At 34.7% G+C, this 27,453-nt stretch overlaps 1 protein-coding gene across 1 annotated transcript; it reads left to right on the forward strand.

Moving 5' to 3' along the window:
- Positions 1–27,249, forward strand: Polr1B (RNA polymerase I subunit Rpl135). Its single transcript, XM_085952738.1, has 18 exons — positions 1–169; positions 2,023–2,355; positions 6,718–6,957; positions 8,375–8,547; positions 9,785–10,034; positions 11,168–11,323; positions 12,964–13,133; positions 14,758–14,966; positions 15,748–15,947; positions 17,795–17,948; positions 18,130–18,220; positions 18,660–18,855; positions 20,552–20,766; positions 21,153–21,291; positions 21,439–21,645; positions 25,497–25,700; positions 26,609–26,773; positions 27,015–27,249. Exons 1-18 carry the CDS (start codon positions 92–94, stop codon positions 27,213–27,215), a joined length of 3,381 nt encoding a protein of 1,126 aa, XP_085808864.1. The 5' UTR covers positions 1–91; the 3' UTR covers positions 27,216–27,249.
- The last annotated feature ends 204 nt before the right edge of the window (positions 27,250–27,453 follow it).

Here is a 27,453-nt window from a genome sequence, read left to right on the forward strand (position 1 = left end):
ATTATCAAAGTGTCAAGACTGTAGCGAAAACATACAAATTTCAAATTTGTCTACCACGCTTTGCGTCACTTTACGTATTTAAGTGTTCACAATGGAATTAATGGATATACCCACACTAGCAAATATTACAAACCCGGACTTTGGAAAGCCTCCGAAAAAATCTAATCCTGTAAGCCATTTTGCATTGTGCATTAAATGTTATGTTTATATCGTATAGAGAAAAGCTAGGTTAGAATATCACGTGCGACTTAAAAACATTGACAGAGTACTTTCTGTATTTAATAATACTTTTTCTGACATAAAAACAAGTCATAAACACATTGATCAAAGTAGTTACATGATTGACATTGACATGGAATGCTAACAACATTAATTGCCTGTTACCTTTACACAATATACACCAACAAAAACCCATGTCTATTATTATTCGCGTTACAGTATTTATGGTAGATATGTGACAGTGCTTAATTTTCATTAAAAATATGACCTCTATTGAGTTAGTCAGACTACCCATCATAATGAGTGAGGTTGATCCACTGTTGGATACATGCCTCCCTTACTCCTTTCTGTACTCTTATAGTATTTTCGTGCCCAAAATATAAAGGTACTGTTCGGTTAAAGCGGATACAGCGGAAAACGCATTTTGAAAATAGCCGATAAACTGGATTATTTGTTAGGTTAACCTAACCAAACCTAAACTAACCCAAACTAACAAATAATCCAGTTTATCGGCTATTTTCAAAATGCGTTTTCCGCTGTATCCGCTTTAACCGAACAGTACCAATATAAATATTTATATTTTTTGGCCGATCCAATTCAACGATCGGGGTGAAAGATCGCCTCGAAGACGTCAGCCACCTATGGCCTCTCGCAATGCCCTGTCATTTTAATCTATACTTTAATAATGATCGTCGCCTGACTCAATTCATAGTTTTACAGACACAAATGAAATGTTAGTAAATACAATTAGCTATTTGTCATTTATTTTAATACAATATTCAACAGATTGCTGTGATATTGATTGTGAGGAAAGATTGTTAGTGTAGCCACCAAATTGGCCTAAATATTTTGGTTTACTTATAATTTTTAACGGGTCTTTTTACTGGTTCTCCGCCACCGCTCGCTGTCATCTGTCAGTGAGCACAGTGTTGCCAACCGAACTATAATTATAGTACATTTTAAAAAGTATAGTACGTCAAAAATACCACAATTTTGAAAAATGGAATTAATTAAGCGAATTCGCCGGTTGTGCGAATATTCCCCATTGCTTATTTTATTGCGTTTAAAAGTTGTCTATATTGTCGATGTTTAAAGTTCCGTAAAATGTTGGTACTTCAATCACAGCAAATCGTAATAACGTGAAGCGAGGGACGTAGTAAGTATAATCTATTTAATATAAATAATATAAGTCTCAGTGTGCGATATTAGGTATACTCTAAAAAACTAACGTGACAGTTAATGACGGCGGCCAGTGTTATTTTCGGTCGTAAGAGGTGTTTTAATAAACCAGAGCATTGAAATTTTTCGAATTCTCCGTTATGTTTATGTGACAAAAAAAAAACATTTTCAACACGTCCTATAATTTTTGCCGAAATACTATAATGTCTTGGACCGCGTACTATAATTTGATGACAAAAAGATATCTGAATTCCAATATGGCGACTGACAGATAAAAACGACGGAGAACCAGTAAAAAGCACCTTTTTAACACTTACAACATAAAGTATCGTATAAACCAGGCATATCCAGTATCAAAATTGTCATTGATTTCAATTGTCATTCCTCAATTTAAACGGTAACTTTAGGCGTTATAACACTGGCTTTTGAGTGTTCAGTAGTATTGAATTCAATTGTTTAATAATCGATAGTAAACTATCCCTAAAACCCGCTGATTGGCAGATGTGCATGGCAGCGAAGAATTTGGGACGGAGAAGAGTGGAAGGAACTGGAGGAGACCTTCATCCAGAAGTGTATCAACTCCAGCTGATGATGACGAATAATCATTTTTATTTTTATTTGCAGCTATTACAATGCTTAGGAGAACCTCATATAGAGTCATTCAACTATATGTTGACGGAAGGGCTAGACCTTGCCATCAAAGATATCCGCCCGATAGCATTTGAACTTCCCAACTCACAGAGAATTTCCCTTGGCATAGATGATGTCTCATTCGAGAGTCCGGCAGCTCCTCAAGCCACAATAGGAATAAAAAATCGAAAAATTCTACCAACAGAATGTAGACAGCGGGCTACAACATACAAAGGCAGATTTGCTGTGAGATTTAAATTGACTGTTGATGGAAAACAATTGCCATCTATCGTGAAAGAAATGGGTGATGTGCCAGTCATGCTAAGGGTAATCAACTAATTGATATTGTCATAATATTATCTGTCCATATTTTATTATGAATTTTAATTATGTGTTTCCTTAATTTAAAAAGTGTTATTTCTTTAACCTTACTGTTTCAATATTTAATACTATACCTCAGTTGAGGCACGGTCTAAAAAGATCGTGGCTAAGCGATGCGTAGATTGCGGGTCGCGGGTGCAAATGACGCATGCCAAACGAAATATAATTTGTCATATAAATCCAACATGCATTCATTTAATGTTCTGTTTATTGTTCTATTAGTAACAATAATAATATATTCATTGACATGTTTTCTTTTTAAAGTAAATGGGTAACGTTTTTAGTCATCTTTACACGATTTTAGAATTAATTGACCCGTCGCCATCACGCAGCAAAGTGACGTACTTCTGGCTCGACATTCTCTCACTGAATGGCAGCGAGTCCAAAATTTCGTCGCGCCCACAGTTGAAAATTATTTGGCGTTTCACTGATGCGTCACCTTAAGAATACATAGTACACATATTCTTGGTTCATTTTCAAAATTCATTAAACCCTGCCCAACCAAACTATACTAATAGATAAAAAATATTATTCTATCTATAAAATATTGTACGAGGGTGGGTCAATAAGTCCTTAGAAAAGCCGACAGGTGGCGCGACTAGTACTGTAAGCGGTTTGTTTTCATGCAGCGGCACTACCGATTCAGTATGCTGCGAAGTTTCAATCAGATTGGTCGGGTTGTTGTGTGTTTCTCGTACATTTAAAAAAAAAATTTGCTTGTTTACAAAAATGGAGAAAATTGAGTTTAGAGCTGTTATTAAACATTTTAATATAAAAGGGTTAACAGCAAAGGAAATAAAAAATGAGTTGGATTTAGTTCACGGCATATCTGCTCCTTCACTTGCAACTATTTATAACTGGTTAAATGAATTTAAACGTGGTCGTACATCAACAAAGGATGAACCACGCTCAGGACGTCCTGTAGAGGTGACTACACCAGAAATGATCAATAAAATCCACGATATGGTGTTAAGTGACCGAAGATTAAAGTTGAGTGATATAATTGAGGTTACAGGGATCTCAAAAGGTAGCGTCATTTCTATTTTACATGACAAATTGGGCATGAAAAAAATTTCTGCAAGATGGGTGCCGCGTTTGCTCACAGTCGACAATAAACGCAATAGGGTGGTGGCCTCTAAAGCCCTGTTGTCGCTCATGCAACGCAATCCGGATGAATTTTTTCGTCGCTTTGTGACTGTAGATGAAACATGGATACACCACTATACTCCCGAGACGAAAGAACAGTCAAAGCAGTGGATTGCGAAAGGCGAACCATGTCCAAAGAAGGCGAAAACCGTAAAATCAGCTGGTAAGGTTATGGCTACTGTATTTTGGGATGCACGTGGAATTATTTTCGTTGACTATTTGGAAAAAGGAAAAACAATAACAGGGGATTATTATGCATCTTTATTGGACCAGCTAAAAAACAAAATTGAAGAAAAACGGCCTCATTTAAACAGGAAAAAAATCCTCTTTCATCAGGACAATGCCCGTGTTCACACATGTTTACGATCAATGGCTAAAATTGAAGAATTGAAGTTCGAATTGGTCGACCACCCACCGTATTCGCCAGATTTAGCCCCCAGTGACTTTTTCCTTTTCCCAAACTTAAAAAAATGGCTAAGTGGACAACGTTTTTTTTCAAATGAAGAAGTCATCGATCGGACAAATGCTTATTTTGAGGACCTTCCGAAAACTTATTTTTCTGACGGTTTAAAAAAAATTGAGAAACGTCTAACCAAGTGTATTGAGCTCCAAGGAGATTATGTTGAGAAATGAAAAAAAATACAATTGTTAATACAATGTTTTAATGCTTTTTTCTAAGGAATTATTGACCCACCCTCGTATATTAACAATTAAAATATGTATGATTTAATTGCATTTTTTAAGTATTTTTTGACTATTATCTATTATGGTTTGGTTTTCACAGGGAATAATTGAAATTTAAAAACTAACCAACATCATCTGTAAATTGTAGTCTTATTTCAATGAATACAATTGCGTATGACTGACAAAGTTTAATGTGCACCAGCCTTTACCTAAAGATGAAACCCGGGCTGCAAAAAATTACTCAAATGGAATAGTACAAAACTCATATAAATTGGAACATTATATTTTTGCTGAAAAACATAGTACAAAGTATTAGTTATGTTTAGAATCGAATATAAAACAAGTGATCAGTCACACATATAATCATAACTATTTTAACTGCTTACTAGAGGTGGGAAAACTGGTCGATTTTGAAGACTAAGTATACTTACTACCAGTATAAAAAAATACTTGTTCCAAAATACTTACTAGTATTTGGAATACTATATAGAGCGGTTGGCATGCGTATGCGACATAAGTCTCATATTAAACTGGAACTACAACTTAACTCCATATTAGTATTTGAAATATCGGCTTCAATAGAATCGCTAAAAATACACTGAGCTGGGCTTTTCGAAATGTCCCATTTATTATAAAATTTTAAACAGATTTTAAATTTATGAGTTTTTTTTATGTTATGTTATAATATTCTTGTTAACATAAAATGAATAACAATGATTTTTTTTTTGTAAACTGCGTCACCTCGTCACCTCACCACATTTTCGAGGGAATAATATGCTGCTACAGAAAATTTATGACCTATTTGTTCATACATAAGATGATGTCATTCGCATCCATAGACTAATAAATTAAAATATAATTGTATTCACCTCGCTCGCGCGCATTTAACGTCAATAGTATTGAAAGTCTACCAACTAGCCAGCGACTCGCGATGATATCATCACAAGTTTATTGGGCCACACGTACTGAGTATGGGTAGTTTCATCCGATACTTGAGTACACAAACTGGTCACAGTATTTCCAACTCACCTATACTGCTTACATGCCATTATATCAATTTTGTATGTGCAGTAAACTCTTGACTATCTGCCCTAATGATAAGAGAGGGCACAGGTGTTCGAAAAACATAAACTATCAATTTTTATTATGTTTTAATCGATGAGATATTGCTAAAAAAATAATTTTTGTTTTATTTTTGAGAATCTCCTAACGGCTGAGTAACAATTTTCCTAAGCGCTATTATATCGTTATATTCGAATCCCCATTGGTCCATGTACCTATGTACTCTGATAAAAGATTAGATAGAAGTCAGTGCTGTGTTGTGGCTAGGTAATCCAATCCCGAACTTAAATTTTGATCCCAGGATTTCGGGATTACAATTTGACCAATACCCAATGTAACGTATGGGTTACCAACCTGTAATACCTGGAGTAAATAATATTGTAATATTGATAATAATGTGAAAGTAAAACAGTTTTTTTTTTATTTATTTAAGAAAAGATAACATTCATAAAATTAAGCGTAGAAACAAGTGTCTGCCTGCATGTCCTTGGCACTGGCGGTTAGACACCGTTTGCGTGCCAGAACGTTAGTGGCGTCTAGCTGGTTAAATTAATGAATTTATTATTTTTCTGATGTTCTTATGATTGCATATAGCAACAAAAAATGGTTATTTATTATCCGTGAGCATCCTGCGATTCCCCCTGTGACATGAGACATGTGCAGGTACATATACTTCACTGACATAGTTTTGTACACATACTAATTGATTAGGTTTCGGGATTATGTTTACTAATCCCGGGATTCATAGGTATCAAAAATTGTCCGGGATCCCGGGATTGGATTCCCTGGTTGTACCAATGCGTATAATGATTTCTTCCGCTTCTGGTTGACTGACAATGGAAACAATATCTGCATCACTCATTTGGTTAAACCCCAAAGTCATGCATGGATAATCGAGAGCTTACTGTAGATGCAATTCATACCATATAGTCAACATCATAATGAGATGACCAACATGCCAATGCTTTGGAAGCCATTAATCACTGCTCTTCAATTATCTCCCGCTTCGAGTGATCTCTCCTCGTGAAATCATTAAATATAAAGGGTTATTTTACTATTAGTCCAGTCAATGAATATATTGTAAAGTGCATGGAATATGCCACAATTTTTGACTTCAGGACTTTGTTAGGAGTAGTTAGTAGGTAAACATACTAAAAGTCCCCGTAACTGGGAGGGGGGTCGAAAAGTCCCATTTTTTGGTTTTTCGCTTATATCTCGGAAACGGTGCATGTAGAAAAAAAATGTTTCAAATAAAAATGAAAGCTAATTAAATTATCTATAGAATTGTCTATATATATATATATATGTGTATATATTTGTCGAATTCCCAACGGTTTCCGAGATATACGTTATTGAAAATCGATAATTTTCAACAACGTTACGATACGATAGAATTTTTATTCATTTTCTTTTCAGTCAAAATTATGCCATTTAAATGGAATGAATCCTAGTCAACTGATTGATGCTAAAGAACATGGAGAAGAATGGGGTGGCTACTTCCTCGTCAAAGGACACGAAAGACTCGTGAGGATGTTAGTTATGACGAGAAGAAATTACCCAACGGCCGTCTGTCGGTCAACTTGGAAATCAAGAGGAAATTTGTTTTCAGATTTGGGCTTAATCATCAGATGTGTGAAACCTGATCAAACCGCCTCTGTAAGTATAAAATATGATGCCTTTACAATATTATTTAATATGTTGTAAAGATCTTATATAATATCATGACGTACCTACCTGGATTCTTTCCTTGTAATATTGACAAACAAAAGAAATTTCCCATCTGGGTATGCTGTCAATACAATCCGCGTTGACCCGAAGAATGACTCTTTTAGACTTTACCTCTTTGAAGGTTCATTTACAATCTTTCTATACCGGCAACTATTAGTTTTCATGTTTCTACTAATACAGGTAACTCCCGTTCATCGCTTGGGATACGTTCTGGACATGGTCGCGATAAGCGAAATTTTGCGGTCGACGGGGAATTCCCTTGTTTGGCCTCTATACGTTTATATACTGTCATACTCTCTATACTGTCAAGTAATGCATTACAGCTCTCACTCGCTCGTAATCTTCGTCGTTCTCTTCTAACAACTCCATGCATTAATTGTGAAGAGAAAGGGCCTTTTCAATGGTTTTAACACTTAACTTTCGCACTGAAACAGGTTCAGAGATGTCATTTTCTAGGGACGTATGGCAGTCCATTTCCTGCAGCTCTTCATTATCAAAGGGTTCACCGTGTGATTTTAACAAAGTCTGAATATCATCTACATCAACATCTTCGATGCCTTCGGATATGGCTATAAGACTAATCTTTTCGATGATATTTTGAATATCATTTTCATAATTATTGCAGTGAACTTCAACAATTTCACTGAATTACCTTTTCCAAACACCCTTCATACACGACTGGGTGACTTCATTCCACGCTTTCTCGATGTTTCTGATAGCTTTCATGATATTAAACTGTTTCCACCAAACCCGCATGGTATCTCTATCACCTCCATCGGTTTCCTCAATGAGTTGAGAGAAGAAGGGTTTGACGATCCTTGGATGCTTTAAATCCAGAAGCAGAAGTCTTCTCTATGGAAATAAACTTACGTGTACACATGTACACATTAAAAATTGAATTTGGTGGATAATTTCCCCTTTCTACAATTTCCATTTTTAAAAAAAGATCGCGATATAACAAAACCGCACTCGCCGGGGTCGCAATGAAAGGGGGGTCACCTGTATTACTTGGGACTCTGCGACCTTCATGTTACCCCGCCGCATGACGGATGTAATGTTTCATGATGTTGTGTATTATGCGGTGAACCTATCTGATAACACTACTAAGTTGATCTATTTTATATAAATTATTTATTGTTTGGGGACATATACATAATTCGGAAATGGAATATGTGTGTTTCTGAGGTTTTCCAATTGTTTCCAAATGTTCAATAAACTTTCTCCTCTTGTGGTTGTTACTATTTATAATTATTGCATATATACTTTTTACTGTTTACCTATTATGGTGGTTTGAACAATTATTGCTGTTTCCATTTATTATAATAGTTATCTTCTGTTTTTGCAGAATAACTCACTTCATTTTGTAACCAATGGAACTGTGAAACTGATGTTCACCAACCGCAAAGCACTATATTACGCACCTTTAATATTGATAATGAAGAGTTTAGGCGATTATTCAGATGAGTTTATATTCCAGCAGCTAAGTAAGGGCATGAAAGGTGACCTTTATTATCTCAAGTAAGAATTTCAATATGTTTTATCTTAAATTGTTAGTCTACTATCGAAATCCGTCCGACATAAGAGCAACTTTTAGTCTATTGATTGCTACCTGGATCATGGCCCCCACAAGGGAGGGTGCTGACAGGGCTCTAGCTTGAAAGCCCAGGCTCAGGAAGGGCCCATCGTGGTGGGTCAACCAGATAAGTGAGATAAACCCACATCACAAATAGACCCTGATAGTAAAAAAGTCGCCTGCGGCTCTAATTAACTTCAAATGTTAATGTTGATTATGTTTTTAAAACATGTAGTTATGTGATGCAATTTTTGATGTTTGTCGATATTCGACAATTCAATAATTCAAATGGATGTATTAAAATATACTAAATACTCTTAATTTTACCTCGGTGTAGACTGTAGAGCGCCATACTGCCTTTAATCTTAAAGATCATGCCTTGGGGGCCCGCTTTAGGGTGTGGGGCCCATGTCTGGGATCCTTTGAAGGAGCTACACTCATACGAACTATAGAGATTCATAAACCACGAAATGCGACATCTTTCTTTGCCAAATATAGTTTATCTTTCCTTGAATACTGAGCTGATGAATGCGCTACTTCTGTCATTGAAGTACATGCTATAGTTTTAATATTACAGTTGAACTTAGTTATTACAAGGAAGATGGGACCGACTGAATTTGCTCATTATAGGCATTACTCTTTATATCATTACATAACATTTTTCGCGCCACGTTCTATTTAAACATAGAACATAAAAAATCTGAAAACCATCGTAAAAATCCCCGAAACAAGCATGGCATTCATAAACTACAAAAGAAGTTGTCTATTGTATTGAACGCTGGTAGGGACCTACTGACTTCACAAAGCTTAGATTTTTTATATGCAATTTCAACCATATGCGTGGATACTTTTTCAATGTTGTCGGCGGAAACACCAATTAGGTACTTAGAAGACACTTAACTAGTGTCATAAACATAATCCGATCCTGGCAGCATCGGTCTAGTTAACTGCCCCGTCGGATTTTATTGCTTAGGGTCGAAAATGTTGTTTTTAAACGATTGACACATAGTTTTTTTCGGTATACCCGAGAAGTAGCTCGTTATAAAAGTGAATAAACAAACGTATGGAGAAAATCATGTCAACGAATGTTTCCTCATTACATCCGAGATCTCGCTATTTCCGTGATTGTAATAACCAAGTTACTGGTTTTTCTTACCATTATTTGTCTTGTTTCATTTTTAGCTGTATCCAAAATATGCTCCGGGAACTACACGACGAAAACTTGCACACCAGTAAGCAGTGTAAAGAATATCTTGGTAAAAATTTCAGAAGCAAAATTTTTGAATTGCCGGCATGGGTAACCGACTCTGAAATTGCTGATTATCTTTTCGATAATACTATCCTCATCCACTTGAATAATCACGAAGACAAGTTCAATCTGCTCTCATTTATGACTAGAAAACTATTTGACTTGGTTCAAGACAAATGCAAGGTAAATATTAATTATACATATTATTATCAATTATTTCAACTTTTTATGGCAATATGATACGGCAATTGTGTTACCGTTAATAGTTCCCCAAAACATGAAAATAGTAGTCTATATTGCCGAAACTTTCCATCTATTGCCCATGTTTTCTGGCAGCATGGTTGGTCGATATATCGAATATCGAACGCAATCGAAAATACGGCAATAATTGCTAGATAAATCTATTTCATTCTCGCTCTGCTCCATATGTGCATCTCTGTTTGACCTACCTTACCCGTAACAACAACAAAAACATTGTAGTGACAGCCGATTCAACAAAACATTATTATAATTTTTTGCTCTGTCATTATTATGGTGTTATTACTAATCGTCATTTCACACTATGTACAATGAATAAATGGACAAACGACAGGGTTTTGGAGCTTATTGATGATGTTTATTTACGTGCTAAGCTATGGAACGTGGAAGACAAACTATATAATGATATAAATATGAAAAAGCCAACTGTCAAAGGTGCACAAACGTCTGGATCTGGAACAATGTGAGCAATTGAAGAGTTGAACACTGAATAAATACATTTTACTCCTGTATGAGTCTACAGTTGTAAAAATCGAAGAGTGATTGGCAGTACATATGTAGTAATCGCCGTTGCTTTCTTCATAACTGTATCTACTTTCTTTTTCTTTGCACTAATTATATTTAACAAATACCTATCTACTAGAAGTCAATTTTTGACATTCTTGTTAAGTTTTTAAATAAATAATTCCTGGTTTATATTAATTATTGTTTCACATTTGTTTAAGTAGGACCCGATCTAAATTCTTCTTTTATTTTGGATTTGTTTATGTGATTATTTAGGACGAAATATGGTGCAGAAACTTTTGAAATTGTTGGCCGTTGTTGCTTTATCTCAAGTCACGTGTACGCACACAATACATCGGCCTCACTTGCCCGACACTGATGTCGGATCATACATTGCCCAGCAACTGGGCAATACTTGCACCATTTTTTTGGCAATTGTATCGGCAATCTGCAATTTTTGATGCTCGTTTACGGGCCCCTCTAGAATAATAATATTAATGTTCATAAAATAAAGAAGACCGTATGTATTTATAAAACTGTATTTTGTTCAATAGGTTGAAGGCACTGATGCTGTAATGACGCAAGAAACATTACTTGGGGGCCATCTTTTTTTACAAGTTATAAAAGAAAAATTACAAAATACGCTTCTCAGTATAAAGTTTAGTGTATTGAAAAAAGCGAATAATAATAAAAACTATGAATTAACACAGGTAAATAAATTCACATGTGTACACATTATAAAGGATATTTAATATTACAATGTTAGTAAAGGAAATCATTCACTCGAACACACTTGAATTACCACTATGTCAGGACTGGGCAGCAAGCTTTAATTGTATTTCTGAAAAAGTTTATTTTTTTTCTACTTTTTGATGCCTTTTTAAAAATAAAATTTGAATATACATGAATTGCACCACGGAGAAGAAATCTGCAAATTTTACAACACTCTTAATTTGAACAAATTCGAACAACGTAAAGATTCTGCCCGGGTTATTTTTGGATCAACCAACATATCGACTGTTTAGGAAAAAGGGCGTAACCCTCGATTTTTCGAAAAGTGCTTTTATTAGATATTATTAATGTATACAACTAAATACATAATCTATAAAAAGAAAGTATGCCGCAAATGCCGAATTATTATCTAAATTCAGGTTTTAATTGAGATTAATTTAGTTTTAATTTAAGGAAAAAAGCATTTACCCTCAATTTTAATGATTTTTCTGTAGTAACTTATTATTATTAGATCGAAAATATATTACACTAAATCATCAATCATCATGCACCCAATTTTTTAAATAATATTAAACTAAAATCATTCAAAAAACGTTTTTTGCCCCTCCTGTAAAATTTGTTCTGTGAGGGTTACGCCCTTTTTCCTAAACACGGTCGATATGTTAACAAACATTTTCAATCATGAATATCAATCACGCATCACCGATGAACATTTACAAACAGTTTTAAGATCTCGACTACAAAATTAACACCTGAAATTAAAAAAAATGTAAAACATTTTCATTCTTCTTATTAAATTGTTGGCTATTAGTGAATCATTAATTTTTTTATCTTGAAATTTCTTTTTCATGATAAATAATGTATGTCTAAAAATAGTGTTGTACTTGTGGCCCGCCGTCCATTTTATATTCCTAATGTGGCCCCCCATCCAAAATGTTTGCCCAGGTCTGATTTGTGTCACTTGAATCAATTTTGACATACCATTAATGTTATTTTTCTCTTAACATAAGCTATGTTACATTTCTTAAATCCTTTTTCAATTCATGTTTCACTACCAATGGATGATTTCCAGTTATGAGTTAAGTTAATGTTAATAAAATTGCTGTACTCCATAAATGGTTTACTATTGACTACATAATAACTAACAACAAGTCCTACGTATAATAAGCCCGTAACTGCATTTTTGGATATTTTGACTTGATTGCCCTTTATTAAATGATTTTAAAGATAATACAACAATAATAATCCGAAAAAAAACAAAAATCAATCAATCAACTAAAAAATTACGATTCCAGCATTAAAAATTAACATTATTGTGTCATTAAAATTTATTAAAATCCTACTACTGAAAAGTACCAATTAGCAGATACGGACTTGTACGTAGGGGGTGTGGATAATATGTACCTACATCCAAAACCAGTAATTGAAAAGTCAATATTCCTGGCTCTCCTTGGAGCTCAAATACAATATGAATGCTTTTCACAGACAAATGTTTTAGATATAAAAAACTCTGCGTTATACCTATTTCTTCTTTTATACACCAACACCTCGTACATGTCAGTCAATAGTGTGGATTAAATTATATAAGTATTACAAATATGCTTATGTTGATTTTTAGAAAGATATTCAAAATGCGATTAAACATACAGGCTCATTTGAACATGTTATGGAATCATTCTTGGCAACTGGAAATCTCAGATCAACATCTGGACTTGGACTTATGCAAGACACCGGTCTCACAATTGTCCCTGAAAATATCAATCGTATGAGATACATGTCTCATTTCAAGTAAGCCAAATTTTTCCAGTCTTATATGTATTGCTACCTTTCGACTTATGTTTACCTTCCAATGGTCAACAGAGAGTGAGGTCCTCTGCTCACGAGAATACTCTGAAAAGAAACTAACATTCCAGCCAGTAGGTACATATCTTGCTAATGTATTTCAATGGCGGCTCGTTCACGGCAAGACTAGAACCTCTCAGTTTCAAAACTGAAAAGACACGACATGCTAGTCTCCCAGTCTCCCATAAAACAATGGTGCCAATATCAGTAGATTCTATGAAAAATCATATTTTCTTACCAAAATTCGTAGCACTGAACTGAACTGAACAAGCAATAACATGTCAAGACGTCAAAAGTTAAAGATGGGCGAACCGATTTTTAATTTATTATTTGTGGCAGAACTTGAGAAATACTCCTGAAAGTGCAAATACAGGCTGCCAGAATATTCCCGTAAAAATATTACGGAAAAAGCTTAGAATGAAGTAGGAAAGACAATGGGTTTGACAGTTTGAGGTTATGAGATTATTATTGCAAGTGGGTTGCAGTAGCGCCGTGTGCGAAGCATCAGTCATTGGTCAATTTATGAGTTTTATCAGCAACCAGTGTGTCAGATTTTAGTTTCTCCATGAGCGAAAGGCCTTATGAAAATATCGTCGCCCCAAAAGTAAAAGGGTACCTACTTGGAACATTTCGACGGTTTTGAGTTATGAATATAGTTTTGTTCGTAATTTTTTCTCTGCATTATAGGCAAAATAGAATTTGTGGAGCTAAATTCATAAATTCACAATTCACGAAAGATAATAAAGGTCACTAAACTTGTGTATTTGTAAACTAACCTTTAATTAACGTATAACATAAACGTAACATGTAAATGATTTTGCCAGTCTATGTGCAGTGATTACAAAATAATATAAGAAAAGGTACTATATATGTGTAATTATTTTTAAATGCCTATTTTTGCCTTTGTACAAAAAAAAAGATTTTGTTGCAGACAAATGGGCTCTTGTGATGAGAATCTTCACAAGATATGAAAAATAAAAAAAATAAAAAATTACATTTCAATCTTTGAGTAATATGTAAGTCACCTGTGCTCTTAATTTCATTTGAAAATATTAAGAAATAATCTCCACACTTTTTTTTTCTTGTGTTTTTGGGGTGAAGATATGTGATTCCATTTCACATGTGGTGGAGTGGTGAATGATAACAATAACGAATTAATATACGATGATGATATCACTGGATGTGTTTTTTTTATTTCAGTCCCATTAAACAGGAACTTAATTCCGGAAGGATGGTTACATATTTCTCGCATCCTACAAAACAAACAAAATGGCAGGTCATATTTCAAAATGACACATTTTGCAAAATACAACTTCTATGCTCATCATTCAGGTGCTGCCATGTAGAAAAAGAACAAGCCGCCCACTCATTTCGACCACTGGAACGCTGTTTTTAAAAGATTAGCTTGGCGATTAGAATAAATGCACTTAGAATTTGAAAATAGTTAATTTTGGTCAAATTACTTCTAGTCATCTAGTCAAATTCTTATTACAGTGATGCATTTTTGTGTTGATAACAGTATGTATCAAATTACAAATTTAGAAACAGAAAGTATTATAATTGATTTTAGGTCTATTCACCGTGGATCGTTCTTTTTGGAAATGCGAACCACAGAAGGAAGGCAATTGCTCCCCGATGCTTGGGGCTTTATATGCCCTGTACATACGCCCGATGGGTCGCCTTGTGGCCTTCTTAACCATCTGACAATGCAATGTCAAATAACACCCTCCCCGGATCCAGCCAAAGTTAAAAATATACCCATTATCCTCGCCAGCTTAGGTAAGTTGTATTTTTATTTTTTCTATATCTCAAAAGATTACTACATGAAATAATATATTGATTTAGAATAAACTCTCAATTATCCGGGTGCGGATGATCTGATTTGCGAATAATTTGGTCTTGAAATCCACGCCTTCTGCCTTCTACTTCTCTAAAACAAACCGCTTCATTCTCTATATGAGGCGTCTAATTACAAAAAGCGACAAGTCCACAATTCAATATTTTCGGGAAAGAACGTTTTTATGTTTCAAGCTTCAATTATTTGTTTTAACGTGAGATTATTTTTTCCGTTGTATTCTATGTCGAAATTAGAACCAAATGGCAATTTGTTTCAGCCGATAAACCCTTAAATGTAATAAATATAGGCAAAATAAAATTGGACGTAGCGCTATTTGTAGCTCACTTTTTAATTTACTCCGCATAAGGCACATATTTCCGTGGCACTGTCATGAGTTTACCAGACACTACAGCATGGGAGACGCCCTTTTCAATATTGAACGATCTCTTATTGGGTGACTTAAACACGCAAAATCAACCAAGCTTTAAATAATATGAAACACGGACTTGGCGCTTTTTGTAATAAATCGAGACTTAAAATAATTTTTTTCGTAGGGTTATGTCGCGTGTTGGAATTTATAGATCAATACAAATTAATTATACAAAGAATACGTGCTTATTTTTTTCTCGATTTTGACCAAATGTGGACTTATCGCTTTTTGGAATTAGACCCCTCATATATTGCATTTACATACGTATTCTCCATGGCAATTTTTAATTTTAGGAATGATTACATTACATTCGTCGGTAGATTCAGACTCGATCAATGACTCTTACATGTATCCAGTTCTTCTCGATGGAAAACTAATTGGATATCTTCCAATTAATATTGCAAATAAGGTTCGAGATAAATTGAGAAAATACAAAATTGAAGGCGAAGATATTCCGAACACACTTGAAATCGCTCTCGTCCTAAAGCGTCCGGTAAGATTCTTTTCAATTCTCTGAATATTACAGAACCAGTATCAGTTTACAATTTAGTAGTAGATAGTAAAGATGTTCAAGAAATACTACTCTAAAAGATGAAGCACGAATGAATGAAAATTTAGCTGAAAAAATTAACTATCGTTTAAAGTGAATTTCACACTACATAATAATCTGTCAACCCAGAGTTCCCGGATGGAAGGCCAGCGCCTTACACATTGCACCACGGGTGTACATTCTTATGTTTTCAGTTAGTCAACATACAGAATATTATTATTGCTATGGCTGCCAATTCAACTACACTGAAGTTGTAATAGATAAGTTTATAAAACTCTCAGTGTACGGTCTTAGTGGACAGCGTTTGGCAAAGCGTGCGCAACTCAAACGTATAACCGTGTATGAAATGTTCGTAGACAATGTCTTTTTTTGGTTATACGTTTGAGTTGCGCATGCCCCGCCGAACGCTGTACACGCAGGTTATATTGTGTTATATTAATGTTTGACACCTTCACACTTATGTATGTATGTTGTAATAGACTTTTGGATTGCTACCTCTTCAGAGTGTTCTTCCTCCTTTTTTCATCAATGTTTCCGCCTCGTCGCAGATGCCATTCCAGATTGGTCTCTGGTTATAATCCAAACACTTTGGTATATACAGTAGAACCTCGATAATTCGAAAAACGATAATTCGAATTTCGCCGTTTTTCGAATTTTTCGTCAATTTTAACCCCCAAAAATCATTTTTCATACAAAAAGTTTGTTATAAATCGAAATTTTCGTTATTTCGTAATTCGAAATGGAATTTGGTCCCAAAGGCCATTTTTATCCATATAAATCGAAATAAATAATAGTAAAATACTTATTTTCTTGGAAAGTAATAAATTTTATGAGTGCAATTAAGTAGGCAAACACCTGCAAATTTACTGATGGGAGGCAAAACCCAAAGTTAAAGTTGTGGAAAAACCCATAAACCCCTAATATACTATGACACAAATTACTTATCCAAGCATCAATATTATTATTGCAGGGGATGTCAATCAAGGTACATTTACTTGTCATTCATGTAAATTCAGAATCCATTATTTTATTAATGTGAAAATAATGTTGTTTTACAAGGTAATCTTAGCACATAGCCACTAAATGGTTTTCAGTGAAAAAAAAACATTTATTTACGAAATTTCGTAATTATTAAGTAAATAACTTGTGTCATTTTTTATAACTGACAGAATTACGTTTTTAATATGTATTTTAATAAACAATGAGTTTCTTATCTTTTAAAATTGAAGTTGATAACAACTGAATGTTTAGATTAAACTGGCAATAATGAATACACAGTGACCCTTTGTTTGACAGGACTAGTTCACTAATTGACTTAATGAATTCACTTGACATTTTTATTATTGTTTATAGAATAGTAAAGAATTTTATTTTAAATACAATACACACCTACATAGGTACCCGTTTTTACTGTGAATTTGTATGAATCTAGATTAGATTTTCGAAAGGAACATTCTTATTTAAAAATTTGTATTCTTGGTAGGTACCTATCTAACTGGATGTCTGATTACTCAGTAATTAGTGCTTAATTACAAAGTGTAAAAAACACATATTTCGAACTAGTTCACCATTGAATTACTTTTTTCACTGGTAAATACCACGTAACACTATTTTTCAATACTGTATCGTCTCCATACAAATTGACGAAAATTTTTTTTTTTTTTTTTCGGAAAATTCGATTTATAGCGATTTTCGCTAATTCGAAATCAAATTTTCAGGGTCCCTTGGATTTCGAATTATCGAGGTTATACTGTAATGTGAAAATAAACGGTACCTACTCCTTATTGCAGGTGTCAGCACAGTACCCAGGCATGTTCCTTTTCACTGGAGCAGCAAGAATGATGCGCCCAGTTACGAACTTAGCCCTAAACAAAATAGAACTTATTGGAACATTTGAGCAAGTTTATATGGATATCGCCATTACTGGAAGTGAAATTTACCAAGGTTGATATCTTATAATATCTACACATCCAATCGAATTTCTAAGTTAAACTTTTGCCAGAATTTTCATTATGTAAACAATTTATTCAGATTTGTTACAAATTATGCTTGATTTATTTCATCGTGTATATTATTATTTATTCTAACTGTATTTTCATTATCTGTCTTTTATTTTTTTTTCTAGGTATTACAACACACATGGAGCTATCGAAAACCTCATTTTTAAGTAATCTTGCTCAGCTTATTCCAATGCCTGATTGTAATCAGTCTCCCAGGTAAGAATTTTTTACGCTGCTATCTCGTAAAACATAATATAACTGACGTACGAAGCTTGACTATTAACCATTTACTTGGAGCAGTACGAATAAAGAAAAGAAAGGCGAAATATTACTACAATAAGATCCATGGCTAATAGAATGATACATATTATATTTGTTGAATTATTGAGTATATCTACCTAGCCAACATTAAAATTGAATACAAATATGTATCCCTTTCACATTGTAGGGATTTATATGCTCATCAAGAATGGAAATTATGAAAAAAAACACAATTTATTCGTGTTGTAGTTGCTTATTTTGTATACTTGAACCATCCAAACTACTTTTTTTCTCTGAAATAATGCTATCTACATACGCATGTCGATGTTATTTATCTATATGTATTTCATTTCCTAATTTTGTATGCTTTTATTTACTTCATGTTATTTAACAGGAACATGTATCAGTGTCAGATGGGTAAACAGACGATGGGTACCCCCACTCACATTTGGAATATTCAAGCGGAGACCAAGCTCTACCGACTTCAGACTCCTGCTACACCACTCTTTAGACCAGTTCATCATGATAGAATAGGATTGGATGAATTTCCAATGGGAACCAACGCAATTGTCGCAGTGATTTCATATACGGTATGGATTAAGTATTATCTTCTTTGCATTAATAATAATTATGTACTTTCTAAGTTTGATTTCTAAATATGTAGTTATTAGAAAGATTATCATTGTCTTTATTAACTTTATACAGTAGAACCTCGTTAATAAGAATACGGATAATTCGAAATTCGCCGTAATTCGAAATTATCACGAAAAAAAAGTCCCTTGAACATTATTTTCATATAAAACCACACCTTTAATTCGAATTTCGTAATTCGAAATTATTTCAGAGTCCTGGCATATAAAAATATTCAATAAATCGTAATAAAGTACACTATTTCATGAGCCAGGTATTGAAAATTGTGACAGACTTTTCGTAAAACATCATAAATTACTTATTTTATCCTTATCACTGCCAGCCAATTTTTACTACATAGGTGGACACTTGTAGGCCAGCTATTTTCGGAATAAAATAAATCCTTTAAAAAATATGAAATAGGAACGGAATGATAAATATTTGTGAAAACTTACCAACACAACATGTTTATCAAGTTAATCGTGAATATTTTCACACTAAAATGATAAATATTGTTTAGAAAATATACACAGATTGTTTATTCAGAAGTTATGATGTTTACAAGAACCCGCGAATATATTCGTCCGTGGCCTGGCAAGCATGTGCTTTGGCGAGTTAATTCGTTCGTGGCATGGATCAGATTAAGAAGGTAATAAAAATAATCCCGACATTTTATGACGCATTACCAAACATGGCACCGGCAATTTGGTAGGCACATCTATGATCGTAAACGATATTGATGAAAATCAAAAAAAAAAAAAAATTTAATTTTTAATATTTTTCCCCCATACATTTCATAACTCGTAATTCGATTTTTTTTTTCGATTTTCGGTCCCGTGGAATTCGTATTAACAAGGTTTTACTGTATGTATGTGTTTAAATACCAAGAGGTTAATTCAAGTCATGTACAACCTTTTTTATTAATAGGGCCAATTTATCAATTCTCTAATTGTTCACAGGTAACAGGACAGTGTCATAACAATATATTGTCTCTGTTCTGGCAGAACACACTAACTGGAGAATACTAGTTTGGAGTAATTAGACTTTGAAGTTGTTAAAATGTTTGAAATAATGGTCTATCATGTGAGTTTATTAAGAAATCGTAAAAAGGATGACTTTAAAATAAAGACTGTTTATTTATTAAGAAGGTTTCCAGACGGTAAAGTTTGAAATAAAGAACATTTTGGTACTAACTCAATATGTCATTTTTTCGAATTGGTGTCTTCTGCCAGAACAGTGACGATATTCTCTCCCGAGTGGAGAAATATTATTTTTAATTAAATTATTACATATGAATATAATATATTCCATGAAATGGATCAACCTGATCATAACGTCTTAATTGACAAAACTTTTTCTGACTTCTAAAAATAAAGCTGTGGGAAGAAGTACAAAGATAGGTGCATAAAATGGGGTTTGAGCCGAAATCCCGAATGCTGAACTCCCGAAAGCGTAAATCCCGAAGGCCTAAATCCCGAATGGCCATTGGGATTTAGGATTTCGGCCATTCAGGATTTTAGCATTCGGGATTTCAGCTTTCGGGATTTCGTCCGGCACCCCATAAAATGTGTTACCTGTACATATTATGATGACCTTCCTCCAAGAATTAACAGTAATCAAAAGTATAGCATTAATCAACTAATTGGTTTTATGCAGGGCTACGACATGGAAGACGCTATGATCATCAACAAATCATCGTATGAGAGAGGTTTTGCCCATGGTTCGATTTACAAATCTGAATTTATCGAACTAAAGTCGGCCGGGTCATATTTCAGTCGGGATCCCAATGATGAAAAATTATCCAATCGCCTGGATGCAGATGGTTTACCATATATTGGTGCTAAAATGAACCTCCATGATCCGTTATATAGGTATGTCAATTATAATTATTTTTATAAAAACTACTGATTTTTAATTAGGTATAAGAATGCTAAACTCTTCTTCTTCCATCTTGTAGAGCACATGTATTCTTCTACATCTGGTCAGCACATGATGCTAACGTTGTTATAAGTCGATTGTATGAATTTATTTATTCAATAATTCCAGCTAAAAAAATTATGGAAACAATTATTGCCGCAGTGTGAAGAAATAAGATTCAGAAATTTCAGTATGAAATTAATATTCGAAATAGAATAAACATGTGTTTCAAGGAATTTTTCTGGGTTAGCCAAGTAATAATAATTGGTCCATTTTATTAAATTATTCCTAATTCTTGTATTTCCCATTTATCAGTATTGTTGTCCTATTTTGTTTACAGTTACTATGATATCATAACTGGAAGTTATAAAATAATTAAATGCCTCAGCAAGGAAGAGTCCTACGTTGATAACGTCAGAGTGTGCGGAACATTTACTCCAAACTCTCCGAAAAAAATTTGCATCACAGTCCGAATACCTGTGAGTATACAATTGCTGTATCAACAATCCAATTCTGGCATTCTTCATTCTCTGATTCAAATAAAAAAAACGTACTGATTCAATCTATACTAGGAAATTGCTTATGGTTTAGAGTTTTGTCTAATTGATTTATATTATTCTTTACAGAGAAACCCATCGGTAGGAGACAAATTTGCATCGCGAGCGGGACAAAAAGGCATCTGTTCACAAAAATGGCCCGCAGAAGACTTGCCTTTCACCGAGTCTGGACTTATCCCTGACATTGTTTTCAATCCGCACGGGTTCCCTTCTCGTATGACCATAGCTATGATGATCGAAACCATGGCTGGAAAATCAGCTGCCGTTCATGGCCTGGTAAGATAGTAGAATTTCTATACCATGCCTACTAAATAAATATTTGAGTTACCGAAGTGAGACCAAACCGGCATTTCATTACATAAAACAATGCAGTAAATCCCCATTAGTATGAACACTGATAATTCGAAATTCGCCGTAATTCGAAATTTTCCCGAAAAAAAGTCCCTTGAACATTATTTTCATATAAAACCATACCTTTAATTCAAATTTCGTAATTCGAAATGATTTCAGAGTCCTGGCATATAAAAATATTCAATAAATCCTAATAAAGTACACTATTTCATTAGCCAATCATTGAAAATTGTGACAGACTTTTCTTAAAACATCAATAATTACTTATTTTATGAAGGTAATAAAAATAATCCTGACATTTTATGACCCAATTCGGTAGGCATATCTATGATTGGAAGCGAAATTAATGAAAATCAAAAAAAAAAAAATTAAAAATTTTTATATTTTTCCCCATACAATTCGTAATTCGAATTTTTTTTCGATTTTCGGTCCCGTGGAATTCGTATTAACGAGGTTTTACTGTATCATGTAAAGAAAATCAAGGTGTTATTTTTAGTTATCAATTTAAGCCAATATGTATTACATTCAGCATATTTTAAGTGCGACCATGAGTATCTCGTCTACACCACTACCATGGTTGCCAGTATTAGCATGTATCCTTCCACCCTTATTCCACAATGACACAGTAACTCGAAGAGACAAACTCCCGCTTTTCCTACTGCATATGAAACTGCCGTTAAAATAAAAAAAAAAACTTCGAAAACCGGTTCAAAAGACCGATAAGCTTGGAAACGTCCAACACTGAGGAACTGCACACTGGTATTATGGTCAATGGTAGAACTCCCAGACACCCAACTCCCTGGCTAATACACTGTGCCTCAACCGGATTATATTGTAGATATGAAGCGCCTAGTTTGAAAAGCCCCTAAAACGATTTTAGGTAGTTCTGAGAAAAATGAGAAATCGATTTTAGGTAGTTTTGAGAAAAATGAGAAAAACTCAAAAGTTCGATGAACTTGGTGAACGAGGAAAATGGGACCAACTGAATTTGCTCGTAATAAGCATTACTCATTATATAACATTTTTTCCGCCACATTCTATTTAACCCTTAGACTGCGTATGGCATGTAAACATGCCATAGACTTTATCTCGTATTTTTGACCAAACTAGAAGAGACACTTGTGGATAATATGCTTTAAAAATTAGTTCAAACCTTTAGGTAGACATATCAGGCAACAGATCATAAAAATGTCAAGTAAAACACAAGGAAATATATTTTTGAAAAGAACACTCGTTATTCAGTTGTTTGAATCGCGCGCCATTGCGAAGACGGGTGTACTAGATGCGTCACCAGGGTAGGGTTATCAAAACAAAACATTGGTCATGCATCGAAAAGTGTGCATCGATAATATTTTTATTTACCTTTTAATTAATTATTATGATTACGTTAGTGTTATGTATTTTTTCTTAGTGATTTGTGATCTCGAAAGAAACATATTGAAGATTTGTTTTTAGTATTTTTTGTCATTATAAATATATGTGAAATAATTATTTCACCCGCCAAAATGTCACTACCACATAATATTATCGAAGAAATAATGCTGGAAAATATTTTATCGATGCACAGCTCTCCAGTTGTTTGGCTTTGTTCATTGTTCCATGTTTGATATTTACATTATTATAATGGGTAATAATTTATATTTTTTATGTGCCACGAAACTGTGTTAGCTCTGTTCACATGCCTGGCGATTATTCGACAGGCCCTTTGTACAATTAAAAAGCCGATGGCGCCTCATAAATTATATTATAATAGTATTTTAGCAGTGCGTTAATTATTTTTAGTGTTTTATTCTCCAAAACATCCTAATGAATAAGTGGATGACAACATTGTTTTATGTTGACGAAAATAAATATAGGTTCAGAATTTGAAACGGTAATAAAATTTAAGTTTACGACTTACTAAATGCGATAAGCGATAACCCACTGATTATTCCACAAGTGATTTAGTAATATATCTGTCATAGACCGTAACCAACTACACGGCAGCATGTATTCAACACAGCCCTGTGTATAACAAATACAAACGCGTCGAATTGCTCGGTAGTATGTGTAGAAACCATGTATGTGAAGACTGGACGGCCGCCATTTTGAACGCGCGGTCAAAGCTTGGATAATTTTTAGCGTCTTCACTTTCTTCGATTTATTTTAGTGAGAATGTAACGAATATAGTTTATTTCTTGGTGCATTTGGAATAACTGATATATAGTTCATCTAGTAATCTATTTTTTAATTTTGGAATCGATCTGTTTTAGCTGTAGTGACCGTTTTAACAGATCAGTTGACTGAAAATAAATTCCCGCGAAAATGGCTCGCAGCGAAAGGGTTAAGCATAGAAAATAAAAAATCTGAAAACCATCGTAAAAATCCCCAAAACAAGCATGGTATTCATAAACTACAAAAGAAGTTGTTTATTGTAATGAACGCTGGTCGGTACCTACTGACTTCACAAAGTTTGGATTTTTTACATGCAATTTCAACCATATGCGTGGATACTTTTTCGATGTTGTCGGCGAAAACACCAATTATGTACTTAGACACTTAGCTAGTGTCATAAACGTGATCCGATCCCGGCGGCATCGCCTGGTCGGATTTTATTGCTTAGGGTCGAAAATGTTGTTTTTAAACGATCGACACATTAACAGTTTTGCTCTGTATACCTGAGAAGTAGCTCGTTATAAAAGTGAATAAATGTATGGAGAAAATCATAAAATAAAATGTCAACGAATGTTTCATCATTACATCCGAGATCTCGCTATTTCCGTGATCTTAATAACCAAGTTCGACTGTATCTATTAAATCTGTGCACTTCATGTATTTATTTTTTAATTCGTTACATTCTAAAGAGTATTTTGGCTTTGCATTTTAGGGGTATTTGAAATGCACACCCAACCATTTTAGAGGGTTTTGAAATTTACCCTAATTTTTGATCATACAAATTGGATGGTTTTTGGCATTTTTTAAGGTTCAATCTTTGGCCATCATATGGTAACATAAATATCCATCCAAATACATACCCATCTAACTCAAAAATTTTGAAAAATTATTTTAGGGGATTTGAAACTAGGCGCTTCATATACCGGATGTCCATATAGCATAGGATAAACGATGAAATCATTAAACTAAGCATATTGTTGTGCTTAGTTTAATGATTTGAGAGATGGTGGGGAATGGAGAATTAGGTACAACACGGAACTATACCGCTTATACCAAGATTCAAAACTCTCCACCTTCATAAAACTCCAGAGGCTAAACTGGGCAGGCCATGTCCAGCGCATGCCTGAGTCACGGATACCGAAGAAGATCCTCGAAGGAAACCCAGGGGGGAAAAGGCCAGTGGAAAAGCCACGGACACGATGGGGTGACAACATTACAAAAGATGCCAACCAGCTGCTAAAAATCACGAACTGGAAAAGACGTGCGGAGGACCGTTCCGGCTGGAGGATGGCGGTGGAGGCGGCCAGGGCTTGACTTGAGCTGTAGCGCCATCGAAGAAGAATATCGTTGAGACTTGTGTCATATAATATGTTGTTCCGTGAGAACTTTCTGCCATCCAACAAGCTGGTGAAAATATGCTGATTTGGATTGAGGCTCTACCGTTGCCTCTATAGTGAGCAATATTTCTGAGAATGTGTTAAACCCTGTGGTTTTGATTCTTTGCATTGTTTTCAAGTGGATGATTGAAAACTGTTTAAGATGAATTAGTTTAATATCATAACTATATTAATGTTGAATTATTATTACTTTATTACATTTCTTTGTTCATAATTATTCTGCAGGTGCATGATGCAACTCCTTTCAAGTTCAATGAGGACGACACAGCGATAGATTACTTTGGCCGTTTATTAGAAGCTGGAGGATACAATTATTTTGGAACAGAGCGAATGTACAGCGGAGTTGACGGTCGCGAACTGAAGGCTGACATTTTCTTTGGAGTCGTTCACTATCAAAGACTGCGACATATGGTGTCCGACAAATGGCAGGTTGGTTCATGATACGCTTATGTCTTTATCGGTTTTCCGTGTATATAATATATCATGGCCCCCACGAGAGTCCCAAGAAGGGCGGCAGATCTCTGGCCGCAACACACGATGAGGAAAGTCTGTGTAAGTTGAAGGTTTTTTTTTCTCTTTTGACCATGTCCAAATGCGCACCGCCCAGCTTGGAAGCACCACATCAGAAGTCACGACAAGGGAGGGGGTGGGGGCTGACAGGGCTCCAATTTTTGAACGAAGCGCTATCACACGGAGTAGAAAACCTAGTACCTAGCTTCAAAGGAAGTATAGCGCTTCGAATGGTGTCCAATAATGCAACGAAATTGTCGGGTGTACATTTATGATCGCGTAAGAGTTTGCATTATATTTTTGTCTATGCTCACGTGACAGCTGGATTTACCGCGAAAAGTGTTATATTTGAACAAATACTTCTGTCACCACTCACCTTAGTTTTGACGCTTAATGCCGATAATCTAGTTGGAGGTGGCATTAAATCTTCCAACCTAGAAATTAACATATCTGCCAATGGTTTCATGTATTATCGTGCAAGTTGCAAGACTGCATGCATGGATCAAAAAAGTTTAGCGTGCATGATGTATGCGCATGCGCAGTAAGTAGATCAATGGTGGCGAACCTGCAGAAAAAAATAGAAACCACACTGCACAGTGCATTTTGACGTTTACCAATTTTTGATGTTGGCGAGACAGTCAGCACTTTTGCGTGAAAACAGTTTTACACGCTATTGCTGGCGGGAAATCCATCCACATGTACAGACGCTAATATGCTAACTATATTACAAAGTATATTATTTTATTGAAAAAAAGAAGAAATGTAATTAACAATTTTGTATTAGAAACTAAAAATAATTTCGTTTGACTCCAAATTCCCAATTACAGGTGCGCTCCACGGGTCCTTTAGATGCTTTGACTCGTCAACCGGTTAAAGGAAGAAGAAGAGGTGGTGGTGTACGTTTCGGAGAAATGGAAAGAGACAGTCTCATCTCTCACGGAGCTTCCTTTATGTTGCAAGACAGACTGTTCCACTGTTCCGACAAAACAAGGGTGAGTATCCTTTCTTTTCAGTCCTTCACCCGATTTAGTTTTAACTCGGCCGACTGAATTTAGATTTGCAAGCTTGCAACATATGAGAGTGCATATTTGATCTCATTACTGTCAGTGAATATTCGCAGAATGTAGGTCAGCATTCCCACTAAGAATAAAGCATGTTGCATGTGCTAATACTTACAAGTCTATTAATAATTTTATTGTTAGAATATTATATGGTTTTAATTTTGTTTTGCAGTGTTTGGTGTGCATCGAATGCGGCACTCTTCTCGGTCCTATGACCATAGTCCATAAGCAGGGAACTCAATCAGAAAAGCGAGACTTTTGCAGATTGTGTCGGAAGGAAAGCAAAATCACTGAAATAGAAATTCCGTACATTTTCAAATATTTTGCCACTCAACTTTCATCTGTTAATATTAATGTTAGAATGAATTTCTGAGAGATGTTATTAAAACAAATATTGAACCAAATTATACTCCTGTTATTATTTTCAAACCTATATCCTAGCCAGTCGCGGGCGGTGGTTTACAACTTTCTTTAAATTGGGAGTGCACTGATGATTAATGAGAATAAGGGACCCAATAATGCACGTCCTCAGGAAAAACCAAGCCGGGTTTCTACCTGGTCGAGCGTGTGCAGACCAAATCCACAACCTTCGATGTCTTCTCCAGCAGAGC

This window comes from Rhyacophila brunnea, unplaced genomic scaffold (assembly GCF_057557595.1).
Source record: "Rhyacophila brunnea isolate RB1 unplaced genomic scaffold, BYU_Rbru_1.0 scaffold_3, whole genome shotgun sequence".
In the NCBI taxonomy this organism is placed as follows: Eukaryota; Metazoa; Arthropoda; class Insecta; order Trichoptera; family Rhyacophilidae; genus Rhyacophila; species Rhyacophila brunnea.